Here is a 22,274-nt window from a genome sequence, read left to right on the forward strand (position 1 = left end):
AAAGACCTAAATGTGAGACCTATAAAAATCCTATAAAACTATAAAACTATAAAAATCCTAGAAGAGTGCACAGGCAGTAATTTATCTGAGATCCACCATAACAACACTTTTCTAGAGGTCTTCCGAGGCATTTGTTTCCTGTGTAATACAATCACACAGAAAACAAAAGCAAAAATAAACTATTGGGACTACATCAAAATAAAATCCTTCTGCACAGCAAAGAAAACAATCAACAAAACTAAAAGACAACCTACTGAATAGGAGAAGACATTTGAAAATGACATATCCAATAAAGGGTTAATATACAAAGTATGTAAAGAACTTACACAACTTGGGACACCTGGGTGGCACAGTTGGTTAAACGTCCAACTTTGCCTCAGGTCATGATCTCACAGCTCATGAGTTCGAGCCCCACATCGGGCTCTGTGCTGACAGCTCAGAGCCTGGAGCCTGCTTCAGATTCTGTCTCCCTTTCTCTCTGTCTCTCTGTCTCTCTCTCTCTCTCTCTCAAATACATAAACATTTAAAAAGTGTTAAATTTTTAATGTTTTATTTATTTTTGAGAAAGAAACAGAGTACAAGTGGGGGAGGGGCAGAGAGAGAGAGGGAGACACAGAATCCAAAGAAGGCTGCAGGCTCTGAGTTGTCAGCACAGAGCCCAACACGAGGCTCGAACTCATGAACCACAAGATCATGACCTGAGCTGAAGTCAGATGCTTAACTGATTGAGCCACCCAGGTGCCCCAACATTAAAAAAAGTTTAAAAAAAAAAAAAAAGGACTTACATAAATCAACACCAAAAAAAAAACTACACAATAATCCAATTTTTTAAAATGGGCAGAAGACACGAGCATACATTTTTCCAAAGACAGAGATGACCAACATGAAAAGATGCTCAACATCATTCATCATCAGGGAAATGCAAATTAAAACCACAATGAGATATCACCTCACACCTGTCAGAATGGCTGAAATTTAAAACATGAGAAACCACAAGTGTTTGCTAGGATATGAAGAAAAAGGTACACTTGTGCACTGTTGGTGGGAATGGAAACTGGTACAGCCACTATGGAAAACCATATAGAGGTTCCTCAAAAATTAATAATACAATCACCATATGCTCCAGTAATTCCACTACTGGGTATTTACCAAAAAAATATATAAAAACACTAACTTGAAAAGATATGCACACACCTATGTTTATTAGAGTATTATTTACAATACCCAATATATGGAAGCAACCCAAGTGTCCATCAATAGATGAATGGATAAAGACAATGTGGTATGTATATACAATGGAATATTACTCAGCCATAAAAAAGAATGAAATCTTACCATTTGCAACAACATGGATGATCTAGAGGGTATAGTATTAAGCGAAATAAGTCAAAGACAAATACCATATGATTTCACTCATATGTGGAACTGAAGAAAACAAAGAAAAAAAGTGACAAACAAATGACTCTTAAACATAGAGAATAAACTGGTGTTTACCAGAGGAGAGATGGGTAGATGAAGTAAGTAAAGGAGATTAAGAGTACTCTTAATGTAAAGAATTGTGGAATCACTATATTGTACACCTGAAAATAATATAAAACTGCATGTTAATTATATCAGAATTTAAAAATTAATTTAAAAAATAAAAATGTCAAAATCAACTTATGAAAATAGAATACATATATCCGCTTTCTCTGTGAAAGGGCCTGGAAGCAAAGACGTCCTGGTGGCAATGAGAACCTCATATAACCAGATGTTGGTTTCTAAACACATTATCTCATTAAAATGAACCAGAACTCCTTGGAGAAATAACTGATTCTTGGGTTAGGAAAAAGACAGTGCAAAGTAAACATTCAACATCTCATAAGGGCAGAAAGTAATGAAGTGCTCTAGAATGAGGACTTTTCAAAAGATCAGCAGAAGCCATACAGAAGGGGCTCCCACTGGCCAACAGTGATACAAAAGAGCACTGAAATAAATAATGATGGGGCACCTGGGTGGCTCACTCAGTTAAGTGTCTGACTTTAGCTCAGGTCATGATCTCATAGTTCATGGGTTTGAGCCCCCCACCAGGCTCTGTGCTGACAACTCGGAGCCTGGTACCTGCTTCGGACCCTGTGTCTCCCTCTCTCTCTGCCCCTCCCCTACTCATGCTCCCTCACTCGCTCTCTCTCAAAAATAAACATTAAAAAAAGTTTAATGATAGAATTATTCTTGGCAAAGAAAGAAATTACTACATACTAATATAATCAAATGAAGAGAGAATGGCATGTAAAGCCCTCCCTTATAGTAATATACCATCTAAAACATAGAAGTATAGATTATCAGCATTTGGAACTCACCAAAGTAATACATCATTAGCAGAGAATCATGAAGGGATACTGTAGTATGCATAATTTCTACAAATGGCCCCCCAAAATTTCATGCCCCACAATATCCAGAATCTGTGAATGTGAGGAAACGCTACTTCCATGATTGTGCTATATAAAATGGCACAGCTGGCCTTAAAAATTGGAGGCAGGGGGCACCTAGGTGGCTCAGTCAGTTAAGCGTCCAAGTTTGGCTCAGGTCATGATCTCACAGTCCGTGAGTCCTAGCCCTGCATCAGGCTCTTTGCTGACAGCTTGGAGCCTGGAGCCTAATTCAGATTCTGTGTGTCCTCTCTCTCTGCCCCTCCCCTGCTCACACTCTGTTTTTCTCTCTCAAAAATAAATAAACATTAAAAAAAATTGGAGGGAGGGGTGAAAGGGATTTGGCTAATCACATGAGTCCTTAACAGTGGGTAAAATTCTCCAGATGGTGGCAGAATTGACAGGAAGAAGTAAGCAGAAGAGTTAGAGAGATACAAATCATGAGAAAGACTCAACATGCTGTTGCTACCTTTGAATATGGAGGGGGTCATGTGAGAAGAAATACAAATAGCCTTAAGAAGCTGAGAGGATCTTGTCCAATGACCACCAAGAAATGGGAACCTCAGAAGTACAACCACAAGGACTTGAATTCTGCCAACAATCTGAATGAGCACAGAAATGGATTTTCCCACAGAGCCTTCAAAAAGGAATACAGTCTTTATGTTTTTAAGTTTATTTATTTATTTTGTGAGAGACAGAGACATAACATGTGAGCCAGGGATGGGCAGAAAGAGGGAGAGAGAGAGAATCCCAAGCAGATTCTGCACTATTAGCACAAAGCCCAATGCAGGACTCAAACTCACAAACTGTGAGATCGTCACCAGAGCTGAAACCAAGAGTCGGATGTTTAACTGACTGAGTCACCCAGGCACCCCAGAAAGGAACATAGTCATTTTTTTTATGTTTATTTATTTTGAAGGAGAGAGAGAGAAAAAGAGTGTAGCAGGGGAGGGGTAGAAGAGAGAGACACAGCCTAAAATTTTTTTAATGTTTATTTATTTTTGGAAGAGAGAGAAAAAGAACATAGTCTTAATGACACTTTCACTTTAGCCCTGTGATACCCTGGGCAGAGACCAGAAAAGGTCACTGGACTCCTGACCTACAGAAATGTGAAATAATACATTTGGATTATTGGAAGCTGCCATGTTTGTGTTAATTTGCAACAGAAAACACATAAATTAACTTTTGATGATGAAAAAGAATACCTAGTTTCACAGTAATCTCCTACAAATTACTTATTAGTTACAAAGGAATAAATCATTAAGTTTACAGTGGATTAATCTAGCAAATCAACCATAACAAAGTATCCTAAGTTAACATCACCAATAAAAAAAAAAATTACAGGGGTGCCTGGGTGGCTTAGTCAGTTAAGCATCTGACTTCATCTCAGATCATGATCTCACAGTTTGTGGATTCAAGCCCTGTGTCAGGCTCTGTGCTGACAGCTCAGATCTTGGAGCCTGCTTCAGATTCTGTGTCTCCCTCTGTGCCCCTTCCCCTCTTGCGCGCTGTCTCTCTCTCAAAAATACATACTATTTTTTTTAAAAAGTGTTATAAAAAGAAAAAAATTACAGGGGCACCTGGGTGGCTCAGTCGGCTAAGCATCTGACTCTTGATTTCAGCTCAAGACATCATGGTTCATGGGTTTGAGCCTTGCATCGGGCTCTGTGCTGATAGTGGGGAACCTGCTTGGGATTCTCTGCTTCCATCTCTCTCTACCCCTCCCTTGCTTGTTCTCTCTCTCTCTCTCAAAAATGAATAAAAAATTTAAAAAAAAGAAAAAAATTACATCATGTGTCTTGTGAGATGATGTATTGACAACAACACAGCACCACTTACATAGTAACCTTGACCAAAAAAATAAATAACTTGAATCTACCTATTCAGACAAATTCATATCAAGGGTCACCAATGTAATAGACCTTTGCATTTCAAAATTGTCATGGTTACAACAGAGAAATGGTTTTAGATTTGAAAAGACTAAAGAGACCACTATACACAATATGTTATCTTCAAGTGGATCCTTGACTTGGGAGGGACAACTTATCTATAAAAACTGTTGGGGCAATTTTTGAATTAAGAATAGGGACTATGGATTAGATAACACTACATAGGGGCGCCTGGGTGGCTCAGTCGGTTAAACGGCCGACTTCGGCTCAGGTCATGATCTCACGGTCCGTGGGTTCGAGCCCCGCGTCAGGCTCTGTGCTGAAAGCTCAGAGCCTGGAGCCTGTTTCAGATTCTGTGTCTCCCTCTCTCTGACCCTCCCCCATTCATGCTCTGTCTCTGTCTCAAAAACAAATAAATGTTAAAAAAAAAAAAAAAGATAACACTACATATTTAGTTTTACCCACCTACTTACCCTTCCCATTATTATTCATCAATTTCTGTATTTTGGTATTGCCATTTCAAATTATTTTCCTTCTGATTAAAAAAAAGCCTTTAGTATTCCAACTAGTGTAGGTCTACTAACATGGAGTTCTCACTTTTTTTCTATATTAATTTCACCTTTACTTTTGAAAGACGTTTTCACTGAATATAGAGTACCAAGATGGCAATTATTTTCATTTGGTACTTTAAAGTCATGTAGCTTCTATCATTCATGTATGCTATCACTGTTATTGCTACTCCCTTTGAAAGCAATGAATTTTTTCCTCTGCCTGTTTCTAAGCTTTTCTCTTGGTTTTGTTGTTGTTGTTGTTGTTTTGTTCTTTAGGAGTTTAATTTTCTCTCCTTTTGGAACTCTAATTATATGGTTAACCTCTCACTGTGGTCTACCTCTACTATACTTTTTGTACCAATTTGATCTGTGGTGCACATTCGTGTGTGTGTGTGTGTGTGTGTGTGTGTGTGTGTGTGTATTCAGTTCTTCTATATGTAGCTACCCATGAAAACCTGAAAATAAGTTATCATCACATGATACAGGATACTTTTAAAAAGGAGAAAAGGAGGGACAAATGAGATGTTAAGTCTTATTCATACAAAAAAATATACCAATTCTACTCAGAAGTTATCAAACATAAAAATTTAACTCATAATACACAAACAACTGCTAAGATAATATATTTCTATACTGCTCCCGCCTCTTCTAATACTACCTATTTTCCATAGTGACATTTATCACCCACTCTAGAAGACATCTCCATTAGGCATAAAACCATAAGTACATCATTCTCTAAGCACCTATAACCACACAACCTACATTTTATTTATCTAAATTAAAATCTCCAACATCAGGAGCACCTGGGTGACTCAGCTGGTTGAGCATCCTGACTCTTGATTTCTGCTCGGGTCATGGGATCAAGCCCTGCGTTAACACAGAGCCCACCTGAGATTCTCTCTCTCTCAAATGAAATAATTCTCTAATATCAGATATTAGCTAAATACTAAATACATAAGAGCTATTAAAGCTTTTGCTAGCTTCTCCCTCCCAAAAATGAATGGAAAATAGACTAGAAGATATTGCATATTATTTTTCAATTTACCTGTGCTTTGGTTCATCACAAGTCTTGGAGGAGAACTTGTTTCTTCAGATTCTTCTGATGAGTGTGCCAGGAAGTCATGAAGCTTCTGCACCAATGTATTCAACTTGCTTTCACTATTAAAACAAAAAATTTAAAGAACTTCCTTAATTAGCTTGTCATGTATTTAATCAAGTGTAAGGGTCTAACAAACTGAAAACATTAAGTCATCTGAAAGAAAGTATATTCAATATAAAAGTTAAAAAAATGAATGTTAATTATTTCAGTAAGGATTTGAAAAATGAACAACCCAACCTACTTTACACTTACCCAGGATCAAAATATAATTTAAGGAAAAAGCTGACGAGATTTTGCTCTACATCATTTAGAATAATAATTGAGTAATGTATCGAATATATTTACTAAACACTCCCTGGAAAGCTTCTACAGTTTTTTTGTTTATCATTCTGTCTTCTGCTTGTCACAGAATAATTGTATAAATGACACAAAGATGAATAAAATTTAAAACAGGACTTAGGAGAGCTCACAGATTCCCAGGGAAATATTTATGCAGCTTAATTGTTACAGCATATCCTGCTAAGTTATATAATAGGTACATCTGTAATCCAACAGTTATACAAGTTAAAAGCTTAAAAAATGCACAAAAATAAACATGTACCCCAATTCTAGTATGTTTTCCTAAACTTTTAAAAGAGGAAAAATAGATAAAACTCACTTCATTGAAATTTAAAACTTTTGTGCATTAAAAGATAGCATCAAGAAAGTAAAGAGAAAATCCATACAACTAAAGAAAACTATCTTCAAATCATATATCTGAAAAGATATTAATAGCCTTTTATATAATATATATCCTTTAATAAGACAATACATATCCTTTAAAATGATTTTTATGCTTTTAATAAAGAATTTTTACAATTAAAACAATAAAAGAAGACCCAATTTAAAAATGGGCAAGGACTTAGATATACATTTCCCCAAAGAAGATATACAAAGGGCCAGTAAACACATGAAAAACACTGAGCACCTGGGTGGCTCAGTCAGTTAAGCGTCCAACTTCGGCTCAGGTCATGATCCTGTGATTCATGTGTTTGAGCCCCGTGTCAGACTCTGTGCTGACAGCTCAGAGGCTGAAACCTGCTTCAGACTCTGTGTCTCCCTCTCTCTGCCCCTCCCCTGCTCATACTCTGTCTCTCTCTCTCTCTCTCTCTCTCTAAAATAAATAAAACATTTATACACATGAAAAATGCTCAAGATTATGAGTCATTAGGACAATGCATTAGGTGCCTGGGTGGCTCACTGGGTAGAGCTTCCAACTCTTGATTTCGCTCAGGTCGTGATCTCACAATTTGTGAGATCAAGCCCCGCATCTGGGTCTGCAATGACAGCACACAGCATGCTTCAGATTCTCTTCCTCTCTCTATGCCCCTCCCATGCACATGCACACATTCTCTCTGCCTCAAATAAACATTTTTTTTAAAAAGGAAAATGCAAATCAAAACCATAGTAAGATACCACTCTTTAGAGTGGATGTAATTTTTAAAATGAAAAATAAGAGTTAGCAAGTGTGTAAAGAAATTGGAACCCAAATACATTGCTGGTAGAGATGTAAAATGGTATAGGCACTGTAAAAATGTTTAGTGGTAACTCAAAAAGTTAAACATAAAGTTTCCAAATGACTCAGTTATTCCATTCCTAGATATATATCCAAGAGAATAAAATCACATGCCCACACAAAAAATACTGTACACAGGGGCGCCTGGGTGGCGCAGTCGGTTAAGCATCCGACTTCAGCCAGGTCACGATCTCGCGGTCCGTGAGTTCGAGCCCCGCGTCAGGCTCTGGGCTGATGGCTCGGAGCCTGGAGCCTGTTTCCGATTCTGTGTCTCCCTCTCTCTCTGCCCCTCCCCCGTTCATGCTCTGTCTCTCTCTGTCCCAAAAAATAAATAAAAAACGTTGAAAAAAAAAATTTAAAAAAAAAAAATACTGTACACAAATGGTCATGGCAGCAATGTTCATAATAGCCAACAAAAGGAGAAAGTACCCAAATGTCCACCAACTGCTAAACAATGGAATATTATATCCCAATAAAAAGGAAAGAAATATTCATCCTAAAGCATGCTAAAGCATGGATGATCATTGGAAACATTATGCTAAAAAAGGCAAATGCAAAATGCCACATATTGGATGATTCCATTTATAGATATAAAATGTCCAATATATGCAATTCTATAAAGACAATAAGATTAGTAACTGCCAGGCGATAGAGGAAGTGGGGTATTGGGAGGTATGTGTTATTTTGGGGAGGCAATGAAAATTTTCTAGAATTACAAAGTGTGACAGTTGCACAATATTGTAAATTTGCTAGAAAAAAAACATTAAATTCTAAACTAAATTGATGTAAACCGTGAATTTTATGTGAATTTTCTCAATAAAAATTGCAAAGAGAGGAAGACATTCAAGAATCCATTTATATATTTAAAGGTAATACCTGCATATACACTTCCAAAAAATCCATAACCAAAATTTAAAAGGCAAACTAACTTGAAAATAAGAATATAAAAACATCCTCATTAGATTTTCTAAAAATACTAAATTCCTAGTAAGTGAATAAAAAGAAACAACTTTTTAAAAGGGAATACAACGGAGTAACAAAAAATTGGAAGAAAAAGCACTACAACCTCACTAGTAATCAACAGAATGAAAATTAAAACACTGTGAATCAAGTAACAGTTGTTATCAGTCCTCCCTGGGCCAGGTACCACCACCATTCAAGCAGTGCACTAGGCCCACCCCAAGGCCAGTAGCCCCCTGTGCATCATTTTCCTATGTTTAGTTAGGGAGAACCCAGGATATTAAGGGAAAGAAAAAGAAATGAGATATACCAGACATAACTGCAACTATTTTGTTTCAATGAAGAAAGTTATTTTACAAAATTCCGAAACAAACTTGCCTCTAGGATAAAGATACCAAGAGTGTATGATTTCTACTTTTTCCCATAACCTTGCTTTGGAAAAGTTAAATGTACGAAAAATTACCGAATTACTCCGAGTCCTTAATCTTAAATTAGAAAATGGAACCAGATCAAAAGATACTATGTATCAACCCATGGCACACAGAATTTCTTGTAACCAAAATTCAAAAATAAGAATATCGTTCTATATTCTTGTCCCATCAACAGATTATAAAAGAGAAAAAAGTTATTCTTTAGAAAGGAGTACAGCAAACCAACAAAATAGTGATTTTCTCACTCATTCCAACCACAAAGCCAGCTATCACATGAATCCATGCTGTAGCTGACCAAGGTCAGGACTGTGGATAAGTCAGCACAACCCATTAATACTACTACCACATGTAAAAATTAAAACGAATACAATCAGTAGAACTTTCTCTTTCTGTGAAGGATAGCACTTTTAGGCATAAACATGTTTGTCTTATATTATAAATTAAGAAACCAGGTAGAAGCCCAATGGTTAAAAAAAAATGTGGATACTTAAAAAATTTTGCTCATTCTTTTGAAAAATCTTCTTTGAGGTGGGTGGGATTTTTGCAAACAGCTAAATGTCATTTAGAGTCAAATATGGTGAATTATCAGGTTGGATAAAATAACTTTTTTGCCGAAATCTCAAATATTCCTTAACATTTTCTTGCATGACTTCTACATTGATTACAAAAGGAGAGTTCTCAAAATGTCCTCAGGAATAACATCATCACTGATATCAGTATGGCGTACTGAGAAGGGAAGTACCCATCTGCATATAGAAGCTCTGATGTCACCTTTTAAAATCTGCCTCATTTCTAGAATCACACTTTTTTTAAGCTTACTTTTTTTAATGTTTATTCATTTTTCAGAGAAACACAGTGCAAGCGGGGGAGGGGGGAGGGCAGAGAGAGAGTGAGACACAGAATCCCAAGCAGGCTCCAGGCTCTGAGCTATCAGCACAGAGCACGACATGGGGCTCTAACTCATGAACTGCAAGATAATGACCTGAGCCAAAATCAAGAATACATGCTTAACCAACTGAGCCACACAGGCGCCCCTGGAAACAGTATTTTAAACACAACAAACCATTTAAGGAGAGACAGACCAAGTGTGAGCAGGGGAAGGGCAGAAAGAGAGGGAGACACAGAATCCCAAGCAAGCTCCAGGCTCTGAGCTGTCATCACAGAGCCCAATGCAGGGCTCGAACTCACGAACTGCAAGGTCATAACTGCAAGGTCATGACCTGAGCCAAAGTCGGACACTTAACCAACTGAACCACCCAGGTGCCCCCCAACAAACCATTTAAAATGTGACACTTATCAATACTTTTGTAAACTAAACAATCTTCCTAAGGCAAAACTGCATACATTAATTTATTAGTTTCATAACTGTGAACTATTACAAAGGATATTTGTATTAAATTCAGACATGATTGTCACTCTCTTCATCCCTCTACCAAAACGTGAAGCTAACTCAACCAGTACTATATAGGTTACTTAACTGTAGGTCCTAGTCCTTAAAACAATCTTTTTAAGAGTGGTTAAAAATCTGCATTGAGGGGGGTGCCTGGGTGGCTCAGTCGGTTGAGCATCCAACTTTGCCCCAGGTCATCATGATCCCGCACTTCGTGGGTTTGAGCCCTGCATCAGGCTCTGTGCCGAAGACTCGGAGCCTGGAGCCTGCTTTAGATTCTGTGTCTCCCTCTCTCTCTGCCCCTCCCCTACTCTGTCTCTGTCTCCCAAAAATAAACATTAAAAAAATTAAAAATCTCCATTGAGGAAGAATGTGTACCGCCTTCATGCTCACAGTTACACAATTATAACATGGGCTTGTTGCTGATGACCTGTAAAAATTGACCTATCTGCCAGTGGATCATAAAAACTTTAATTCCTACTGTAAGCTAACCATATCATGAATGACTAGATTTTAGACAAATTTTGAGCCCTAATGTCAATATTTTTAACTAAGGGCTGTGTTCTTTCCCTTGAATGTGTTACTAATTTTTTTCCATGAATAACTGTGGAATTACAAAAATTTTATGTGTACTCTTTTGTACTTTTATTTTGGAGATGTATATGCATAGAGGAACTAGCCATTTTTTGAATTAAATTTTTCATTTTGAGATAAATGGAGAGTGACATGCAGTTTTAAAAAAGATTCTGTGTATTCATTACCCAGTTTGCCACAATGGTAATGTATTAAAAAAAAAAACTATTTTTCACATTTAATCCATTCATGCATCTGTTCCCATAGATGGGCTGCTGTGTTTAAGGCACAGCCATGGACCATGCAGTCTCTAAAATTTGGTAATATGACCATGGGTGTGATCATATTGACCAAAATAGGTTTTTTAATGGAAAAAAGAATGGTAAACAATTTAAAATTTTTTGTTCACTTCATGACTATTTAAAACAGCATATTATCCAAATTGGAAAGAGTTAAATTATTTCTGTTCACAGATGGCTTCTTATATGTAGAAAATGGCTCCTGGGTAGCTCAGTTGGTTAAGCATCTACTCGATTTCAGCTCAGGTCATGAACCCAGGGATCTTGGGATCAAGCCCCACATTGGGCTCCAAGCTGAGAGTGGAGTCTGCTTAAGGTGGAGCCTGCTTAAGATTTTCTTTCTTTCTCTCTCTCCCTCCCTCCTTCCTCTCCCCCCACCTCATGCACTCTCAAAAAAAAAAAAGTTCACGATGTCACAAAAAAATTGAGATAGTTAATAAATTCAGTAAACTTAGTGGATACAGTATCAACCACAAGAACTAATTCCATTTCTACACACTAACAATGAACAGTCCAAAAAGGAAATTAAGAAAACAATTCCATTTACAATAGCATCAGAAACAGTATTTGGGAATAAATTTAATCAAGGAGGCAAAAGACTTAAACACTGAAAACTGCAAAACAGCAATGTTTTCATTGCTGAAACTGAAGACACAAATAAATGGAAATATAGTTTCTATGGGTTAGAAAAAATTAATATGACAATACTACACAATACTAAAAGTTAAAATGACAATACTACACAAATGACTTAGAATTTCATTTCAACCCCTATCAAAATCCCAACAGCATATTTTGCAGAAAACAGAAAAGGCCATCCTAAAATTCATGGGGAAGCTCCAGGAATCACAAATAACCAAAACAATCATGAAAAAGAACAAATTTGGAGAACTCACACTTCCTGATTTCAAAACTAACTGCAGAGCTAAAATAAATGAAACAGTACAGTATTGACATAAGGACAAACTTATAGGCCAATGGAACAGAAACACCAAAACCCTTGTGTGCATATGGTCAATTGATTTTCACCAAAGGTGTCAAAATCATTCCATAGAGAAAGGGCAGTTCTTTCAATAAAAGGGCTGGAAAAATGGGATATCCACATGCCAAAGAATAAACCTGGACCCTTACCTGATATAATAAAAATAAAAATTAACATAAAAGGCAACAAAGAACTAAACATACTAGCTAAAACTATTAAATTACTCAAAGAAAACACAGGAAAGAATCCTTGGGACATTGGATTTGGTGATGATTTTTCTTTTTTTATTTTTTTTTAACATTTATTTTTGAGAGACAGAGAGAGAGAGAGAGAGAGAGAGAGAGAGCGAGCGTTGAGTGGGGGAGGGGTACAGAGAGAGGGAGACACAGAATCGGAAGCAGGCTCCAGGCTCTGAGCTGTCAGCACAGAGCCTGATGCGGGACTCGAACTCACGACTGAGCCACCCAGGCACCCCTGGATTTGGTGATGGTTTCTTGAACATGATATCAAAAGTACAATGCAACAATAGAAAAAAAAATAAACTGAATTTCACTAAAATGAAAAACTCCTGTGCATCAAAGGACACTATAAAGAGAGTGAAAAGACAACCCACAGATTATGAAAAAATATTTCCAAATCATATATCTGAAGTGGTATTAACATCCACAGTATTATATAAGAAAATCCCAGAACTCAACAACAAAAAACAAATTTAAGAATAGTCGATGGTCTTGAATAGATATTTCTCCAGAGAAGATGTACAAATATCCAATAAGCACACAAAAAGAGGCTTACAACACTATAGGGAAAACAAATCAAAACCAAAATGAGGTACCATTTCACACCCATTTTTATTACAAAAAAAATGGGAAAAAATGAGTGCTGATGAGAATGTGGAGCTATTATAACCCTGGGTGTATTGCTGGTAGGAATATCAAAAGGTAGGCCCACTGCAGAAAAACAATATGGTAATACCTCAAAAAGTTAAACAGAATTACCATATGACCCACGGCTCAGAGCCTGGAGCCTGCTTTGGATTCTGTGTCTCCCTCTCTCTCTGCCCCTCCCCCATTCATGCTCTGTCTCTCTCTGCCTCTCAAAAATAAAGAAACATAATAAAAACAATTTTTTAAAAGAATTACCATATGATCCAGCAATTCCACCTCTAAGTATATATCCAAAAGAAAGTTGGAAATCAAACAAATATTTGCACACAAATGTTCATACCAGGATTATTTACAATGGCCAAAATCCATCAAAAATAGGTGAACGGAAAAACAAAAGGAATAAAAGGAAATGATATTGCCTAAAAAGAAATGAAATTCTGACACATGCTATAACATAAATGAACTTTTAAAACATACTAAATGAGCAAGCCAGACACAACAAAAGGAAAAATATGTAATTCCACTTGGTTGATGTTCCTTGAAGTCAAATTCATAGAGACAGAAAGAATAGAGGGCTGGAAGGGGGAGGGAATGCAGTTATTGTTTAATGGGTACAGTTTCTGTTTGGGAAATGATGAAAAAGTTCTGGAAATGGGGAGTGATGATGGTTGCACAAGAATGCCAATATATTTACCTAAACCCACTGAATCATACACTTAAAAATGGTAAATTTTTTTTAATTTAAATGTTTATTTTTGAGAGAGAGAGACAGAGTGTGAGTGGGGGAGGGGCAGTGAGAGAGAGGGAGACACAGAATTCTAAGCAGGCTCCAGGCTCTGAGCTGTAAGCACAAAGCTCAAAGTGGGGCTCAAACTCACGAGCCATGAGATCATGACCTGAGCCAGAGTTGGATGCCTAACCAACTGAGCCAAGGTGCCCCTAAAATGGTAAATATTTTAAAAGATATTTAACACTATCAAATAAATATTATAAAAGAAAGTTGGTGTTGCACCTGGCCCCTAAAGATATGAACAAAGAATGTACTAACTGCAGCACTGTTTACACTAGAGAAAATTTGGAAATAACCCAATTATTCTCAAAAAACAGAATGGATAGATTATATGTTCACATAAAAGAATACTATATAGCAGTTAAATGAATGAACTAGAGCAACATGAGTCAATATAAAGAAACTAAAAATAGTTCAAATGGAACTTTAGCTTTATCTACAAAATTCTAATAATCTAAAATTCTGAAACAAATACTATTAAATTTTAATTACCACATTCATTAATAATAAAACAAGTATCTTCACATATTAGTCCACAAAACAATCCCCAACAAATTCAAAACGATTGAAGTCATACCATGCATATTTTCTAACCACAATGCTATGAAACTGTAAGTCGACCCCAACAAAAAGTCTGGAAAGACCACATTCACATGGAAGTGAAATAACATGCTACTAAACAATGAATGGGTCAACCAGGAAATTTAAAAAAGTACATTGAGGGTTGCCTGGGTGACTCAGTCGGATCTGACTCTTGATTTCACTTCAGGTCAGGATCTCATGGTCATGAGATCGAGCCTCATGTCAGGCTCTGTGCTGAACATGGACCCTGCTTAAGATTCTCCCTCTCTCCCTCTGGCCCTCCTAAGCACGTGCCTGCCTCTCTCTCTCTCTCTCTCTCTCTCTCTCTTTCTCTCTCAAAAATAAAGTATATGGAAATGAATGAAACTGAAAACACAATGGCTCAAAGCCTGTAGGAAAAAGCAAAAGCAGTTCTAAAAGGAAAGCTTACAGCAATATAGGCATACCTCAAGAAGCAAGAAGAATCTCAAATAAACAATTTAAATTTACAACTAAAGGAGCTAGAAAAACAAAAGCTAAATCCAGCAGGAGGAAAATAATAAAAATTAGAGCAGAAATAAATGATACAGAAACTAAAAAAAAAAAAAATAGAAAAGATTAATGAAACCAGGAGCTGGTTCTTTGAAAAGATAAATTGATAAATATCTAGCCACACTTATCAAGAAAAAGAGAGAAAGGACTCAAATGAATAAAATGACAAATGAGAGAGGAAAAATAACAATCAACACCACAGAAATACAAATAAGAGAGTATTATGAAAATGTATATGCCAAAAAATTGGACAACCTACAAGAAAGGGATAAATTCCTAGAAACATAAATTACCAAAACTGAAACAGGAAGATACAGAATATTTGAACAGACTGATAGCCAGCAAAAAAAATTGAATCAGTAATCAAAAAACTCCCAAGAAACACGAGTCCAGGACCAGATGGCTTTACAGATGGAATTCTATCAAACATTTAATAAAGAGTTAACACCTGGTTTTCTCAGACTATTCCAAACGGTAGAAAAGGAAGGAAAACACCCAAACTCATTCTATGAGGCCAGTATTACCCTGATACCAAAACAAGATAAAGACACCACTAAAAAAGATAGCCACAGGTCAACATCCCTGATGAACACAGATGCAAACATTCTCAACAAAACACCAGCAAACCGAATCCAACAGTACATTAAAAAATCACTCACCACGATCAAGTGAGATTATTCCTGGGATACAAGAGTGGTTCAATACTCAAAAATCAATCAACATGATACATCACATCAATAAGAGGAAAGACAAAAATCATATAATTTCAATCGATGCAGAAAAAGCACCTGAGAAAGTTCAAAATTCACTTATGATAAAAACTCTCAACAAGTAAATTTAGAGGGAATATACCTCAACATAATAAGGGCCACATATGAAAACCCCACAGCTAATATCATCCTTTAATTTTTTTAATGTTTATTTTTGAGAGAGAGACAGAGCATGAGCAGGGGAGGGGCAGAGAGAGAGGGAGACACAGAATCCGAAGCAGGCTCCAAGCTGTCAACACAGAGCCCGATGTGGGGCTCGAACTCACAAGCAGTGAGATCATGACCTGAGCTGAAGTCGGACACTTAACCAACTGAGCCACCTAGGCATCCCTAAATAAATATATTTTTTTAAAAGATGCTCAACAACACCCATCATCAGGGAAATGCAAATCAAAACTATTAAGTCAGAGAAAGACAAACACCGTATGATTTTAGTCATGTGTGGAATTTAAGAAATGAAACAAGCAAAGGGAAAAAAAGAGAAAAATTAAAAAACATACTCCTAATTACAGAGAACAAACTGATGGTTACCTGTGGGGAGGTGGGTGGGAGGATGGGTTTAAACAGGTGATCAGGATTGAGGAGAGCATTTGTGATGAACACCAGATGATATGTGGAATTTTTTTTTTGTTTTTTTAAAAGTTTATTTATTTATCTTGAGAGAAAGAATGCGAGCAGGGGAGGGACCCAAGAGGGGAGGGAGAGAGAGGGACACAGAGAGACAGAGAGAGAGACAGAACCCCAAGCAGTCTCCTCACTGTTAGTGCAGAGCCTGACACAGACCCGAACTCATGACCCACGAGATCATGACCTGAGCCAAAATCAAGAGTCAGATGCTTAACCAACTGAGCCACCCAGGAGCCACTCATGGAATTGTTGAATCAGTGTATTTTACACCTGAAGCTAAGATAACACTGTATGCTAACTAACTAGAATTAAAGTAAAAACTTTAAATAAAAAACTTATCTTGTAAGCAGTGCCCTACAGGTCCCGGCATCCTAGGTGAACCTGGTTTGCACAGCCTGGTCCAGGGGAATGGAGGGTGGGATTAGAAGGTGTGAGGCAAAGCACACTTCCCAGGACCAAGTGCCCTGCTTCCTGCACTAGACCCTGTTCCCCACGCCCACCATGGCTACAATTCAGCAACTGGTAGGAAGATGGTTTTAAGGATTATATGAAGGAAGAGTAAAGACTTTCCTGAATATATTAAGGAAGGACAAATGGGAGTGGCACTGTGAAAAATGGGCACAAAGGCCAAGCCAGATTGTGTCATCACTTCTGACAACAAGTCTCTCACCATAAAAACTGAGAACGCTTTAGAACGGTTTTCTTGTAAAATGGGAAAGAGGTTTGAAGAAACGACAGCTGATGGCAGAAAAACTCAGAATGAAGAAACGACAGCTGATGGCAGAAAAACTCAACTTTCCATACAGTATATTGGTTCAACACCAGTAATGGAATGAGAAGGAAAGCACAATAAGTAGAAGATTAGGATATTATTGATGGAATGTATTATGAATGGTGTCACTGGTACCAGGATATACGAAAAAGTATAATGAAAATCCCACCATCACTTTAAAGAGGAATTAACTGTCAAAATGAACAAGCTCAGTTCAATAAGCAAATCTCCATAATGCTGCCTTTTTTTATTTCATTACTGTGTTCAATTATCTCTACCACAAACATTTTACATGTAACTACCCAAAAATTGACTTTATTAGGATCATCCCTTTGGTTAGTAGATAAATGTGTGCTAACAAAACCTAAGCAATGTAAAACACATTACTTTGCTCTGACTCCCTTACGGTAACTTTTGAAAAAATTGTCATCACCTAAAAGGTAAATAAAGTATGTGAAGAAATGGATATTAAACTACAACTTTATTAAATGCTAACAAAAAGTGTTTAATGTGGTTATCTCTTTTTGCCTATGAAATATTTAAGGGAAAAATGACTACTCATTGTAGAACAAGGTGCTATGAAATAGACACTCACATATGGCCAGTGGTAATACAAGGATTTAGAAAAGAACTTGGGAAAAGCCTTTGATCTTATCCTAAATTATTCTGCCTATATCTTAACTAGATAAAGAAAATAATTCTAAATAAATAATTTTAATCACAAATGATAACAATCTATGGGTTATATACAGTGACACAAAATCTATAATATGTATAATAATGTCTGAGTAAACAGGTATGCATAAGTTATACTTTTCCAAAAATTTTCATCTTTATTCATTTTCATCTTTATCATTTTATATATACTTATTGACATTAGTTTAATTTTTTAATAAAGCATTTTATGGACACATGAAATTACCTGAGTTCTCCCGTTCTACTGCTCATGTTTAAACCACTGCACTTACCACACTATCCTTACTTGGATTCAGGAACAACTAAAGATAACTTGCTAACAATAAGAGAAATAATTTTAAAATCAATTCCTAAAACTTCCAACTAAAATTAGAACCTGATCCTCACAAAAATCAAGACCTGAAAGGGGTTACACAAACATTTAAAACAAAGAAGAGCACCAAAATTAAAGCCACAATTATGCCATTTCACACAGGTCCATTTATTTAAAAAAATAAAAAATAAATAAAACACTAGCCACTCAGCTACAACATATAAGGGGCTTACAAGTCCTCACTCTTATGCTGACAAGAAAAAAGATGAAAAAACTGAAAATCAGTATCTTAGATCCTTTAGAGACATGAAGTCACAGGGCAAATCACTACCAAGAAACCCAGGGGCGCCTGGGTGGCTCAGTCGGTTAAGCGTCCGACTTCGGCTAAGGTCATGATCTTGCGGTTTGTGAGTTCGAGCCCCACGTAGGGCTCTGTGCTGACAGCTCAGAGCCTGGAGCCTGCTTCGGATGCTGTGTCTCTCCATCTCTCGGCCCCTCCCCTGCTCATGCTCTGTGTCTGTCTCTCAATAATAAATAAACGTAAAAAAAATTTAAAAAAAAAAAAAGAAAACCAGAGAGACAGGCAGATACAGCTTATCTGGTATGGGAACACTTCAACAGTAAGTTATGAATCATTAGAGGCCAAGAATGTATTAACTTGAGAGTTAAAAAAAAATCCAGGAGTCCCAGTTTTAGGTGGGGGGCCCACACTTTGCTGGGTTTACCTCTAGGAGCCCCCATAAGGTTTTCAGGTTTAAACAGTTAAGATCTGTAGAAAATCCTCTTGTGCCTTTAGCAGAAGGGGAAAGTAGCCATACTGAAATAGCCCAGAGCATTCTCTTAACAAAGTCATCCTATCAAGGTATATTACTTTAATAGGACAAAATCTACCTGAAGGAAGAGCAATTCAATTAGACAACCTCAGCCTGTTTCACCCAACAGTGGGGGACAGCTAAGAAATACATCTCAAGGCCTCAGCCCAAAGACTCAAGACCACTAAAAATAACTGAGATTTAATTTTAAAATTAAAGAATACTATCCCTCCCTAACTCCTTTATCACATTAACATAGATCCAGTATAATAACTGAATTTCAAGTGAGCACAATACAAACTTTGTTTTAGAAGGAATTCTTGGGGCGCCTGGGTGGCTCCATTGTCTGACTTCAGCTCAGGTCATGATCACGTGATTTGTGAGTTTGAGTCCCACATGAGACTCTGTGCGGACAGCCCGAAGCTTGGAGTCTGCTTCAAATTCTGTCTCTCCCACTCTCTCTGCCTCTCCCCTTCTCACATTATCTCTCTCTCTCTCCCAAAAAATAAACGTTAAACAAAAAAAAAAGAAGGAATTCTTGAGGTGCCAGAGTGGCTCAGTCAATTAAGCATCTGACTCCTGATTTTGGCTCAGGTCATGATCTCACGATTCCTGAGATCAAACCCCATCGATCCCCATGAGCCCAGAGTCGAGCTCTTGTCCTTGACAGCATGGAGTCCTCTTGGGATTCTTTTCTCCCTCTATCAAAATAAATAAATATTTTAAAAAAGAAGGAATTCTTAGAGAAACAGAAAGAAAATAGGGAAAAAAGAATTATAACAAAGAAACTATAAGGGAATAATCCTCTGGTACCTACAGCTACAGCAAACAACACATAGCCCAGTTCCTAGCTAGATTAACATAAAAGTTCACAAAGTTCACACTAAAAGTGAACAACTTCAGGACATCCAGGTGACTCAGTCAGTTAAGCATTCAAAACTTGGCTCATGTCATGATCTTGTGGTTCATGGGTTCGAGTCCCACATCAGGCTCTCTGCTGCCAGCTCAGGGTCTGCTTCAGATCCTCTGTTTCCTACTCTCTCTGCCCCTTCCCTACTTACGCTCATGCTCTCTCTCTCAAACATAAACATTTAAATAAGTAAATAAATAAATAAATAAATAAAGCCAATATCCTCAATTCCCACTACCAGAAACATCTAGCTTCCAAAGAAATTACAAGTCATGCCAAAAGGCCAAAGGAGAGGTACTGGGTGGCTCAGTCAGTTAAGCATCTGACTTCAGCTCAGGTCATGAGATCTCTAGGTTCCTGAGTTCAGGACCCATATTGGACTCTGTGCTGACAACTCAGAGCCTGGAACCTGCTTCAGGTTCTGTGTCTCCATCTCTCTCTGCCCCTTCCCTGCTCACGCTCTCTCTCTCACTCAAAAAACAATAAACACTAAAAGACTTTTTTTTAAAAAAACGTCAAAAAAATAACAAAAGAAAACAAGAAAAACCAAAATCTAAAGAAACAGAGAGCAGCAGAACCAGACTTATTTAAGACACAGACTTTTGTAATTATCAGGAGAATCTAAAATAACTATGGATAATATGATAAGGACTCTAATGGAAGAAATAGACAACATGCAAGATCAGATGGGTAGTGTAAGCAGAGAGAGGAAAACTCTAATAAATAAACAAGAGGAAATGCTACAAATCTGAAACACTGTAAAAGAAATAAAGAATGCCTTTGATAGGCTCATTAGTAGATTGGACACAGTCAAGGAAAGAATCAATGAACTCAATGAGGAAAGAAACAGTGACACTGATAACATGTCAAAAGAATCTTTCCAAGCAAACAACAAAAAACCTTTCCAAAATGAAATAAAACTGAAAAAAAATGGAACAGTAAAACTAATAACTAGGGGTGCCTGGGTGGCTCAGTTGGTTGAGCATCCCACTCTTAATCTCAGTTCAGGTCATGATCTTGCAGTTCGTGAGACTGAGCCCTACATCAAGCTCTGTGTTGACAATGTGGAGTCTACTTGGGATTCTCTTTCTCTCTCACTTCCCCTTTCCTACTCCCACATGCATATGCCCACTCTCTCGCTCTCAAAACAAATCAAAAAGCTTTAAAAAATCACTTAAAACAAAAACTAATAACTGTAGGACAATTACAGAAATTGTAACATATATGTAACAGGAATACAAAGGACAAAAGAAAAAGGAGAAGAAATGGTTGAAATAATAATGGTGGGAAAATCTTCCAAAATTAGTAACAGATACCACAAATTCAGGAAGCACAAAGAACACCAAAGCAGGATAAATACCAAGTATCTACACCTAGCGGTATCACATGCAAACAGAAAACCAAAGACAGAAAAATATTAAAATTAGCCAGAAGAAAAAGACATCTTATCTACAGAAGAACAAAGATAAGCACTATATCTGATATGTTGTCAGAAACCACACAAGCAGAGAGTGGAATATTTTTAAAGTGTTGAAAGAAAAATAAAACACCAATCTAGAATAATGTATCCAGCAAAACAATCCCTCAAAAGTGAAAACAAACTACTCTTTCTCAACAAACAAAAGCTGCAGTAATCTATCAACAGTAGACTTGCCTTGCAAGAAACGTTAAAAGTTCTTCAGAGAGAGAAAAAAAAATTATACAGGTCAGAAACACAAATCTACATGAAGGAAGAGCATTAGAGAAGGAATAAATGAAGATAAAATAACATCTTTTATTTTTCTTATTCCTAACTGACCTAATAGGTAACTATTCAAACTAATAGATGCAAAAATGTACTGGGTGATTATAGCTTATGGGTAAGGAAAGTAATCAAGAGAGAAGGGCCAACATGGCGGAGAAGTAGGGGCATCCAAAGTTCCCTCATCTCTCAAAGCAGTACTGAAGCCAAAGGACTTTAAACTCCAAGAGTCCAAAAGACAAAGAGACAAAAGTCACTTCCAGGGACCCACTGGGACAATCCGACGGGCCATAGGTGCATGACTGGAGACTGGGAGAGATAAAACGAATGGAGGGGAGGGATCCCCTTCTGCAGAGAGACAAAGAGAAGAGAAAGAGAGGCTAGGGAAGCATAGGGCTGTATCTAGACAAGAAAAAAAAAAAAAAAACATGGATCAGAGCACAGAAAGTTCCAATCTCTGAGGGGCTTTCTCCAGACTGGGGCCAGCTGCCCTGATTGCACACCTGGGGAGGAGGGGAGCCAGCCTCGGACTCATTGGCTAGGTCAGGGGCATGGTCCGCAGTAGGAGAAAGCAATCCCCTCCCTGGAGTGCTATGAGACTAGGGTTTATATCCACTGGAAAGACAAAGACTGCCTGCGCCCACCAGCCAGAAATCATATATGGGGCAGCACAGAGCGGCACTCCCCCAATACGGGATGCACTGTG

General features: G+C 37.4%; 1 protein-coding gene across 9 annotated transcripts in view; it reads right to left on the reverse strand.

Moving 5' to 3' along the window:
• ATRX (ATRX chromatin remodeler) overlaps window positions 1–22,274 on the reverse strand; it is a 320,378-nt gene that overhangs the window by 266,364 nt on the left and 31,740 nt on the right. For all 9 annotated transcript variants that reach the window (XM_058712606.1, XM_058712608.1, XM_058712607.1 and 6 more), the window contains one exon: window positions 5,894–6,006. In XM_058712606.1, the coding sequence (XP_058568589.1) occupies window positions 5,894–6,006 (113 nt within the window). The remainder of the gene's footprint in view (window positions 1–5,893; window positions 6,007–22,274) is intronic.

The sequence above is a fragment of the Neofelis nebulosa genome, chromosome X (genome assembly GCF_028018385.1).
Source record: "Neofelis nebulosa isolate mNeoNeb1 chromosome X, mNeoNeb1.pri, whole genome shotgun sequence".
NCBI lineage: Eukaryota > Metazoa > Chordata > Mammalia > Carnivora > Felidae > Neofelis > Neofelis nebulosa.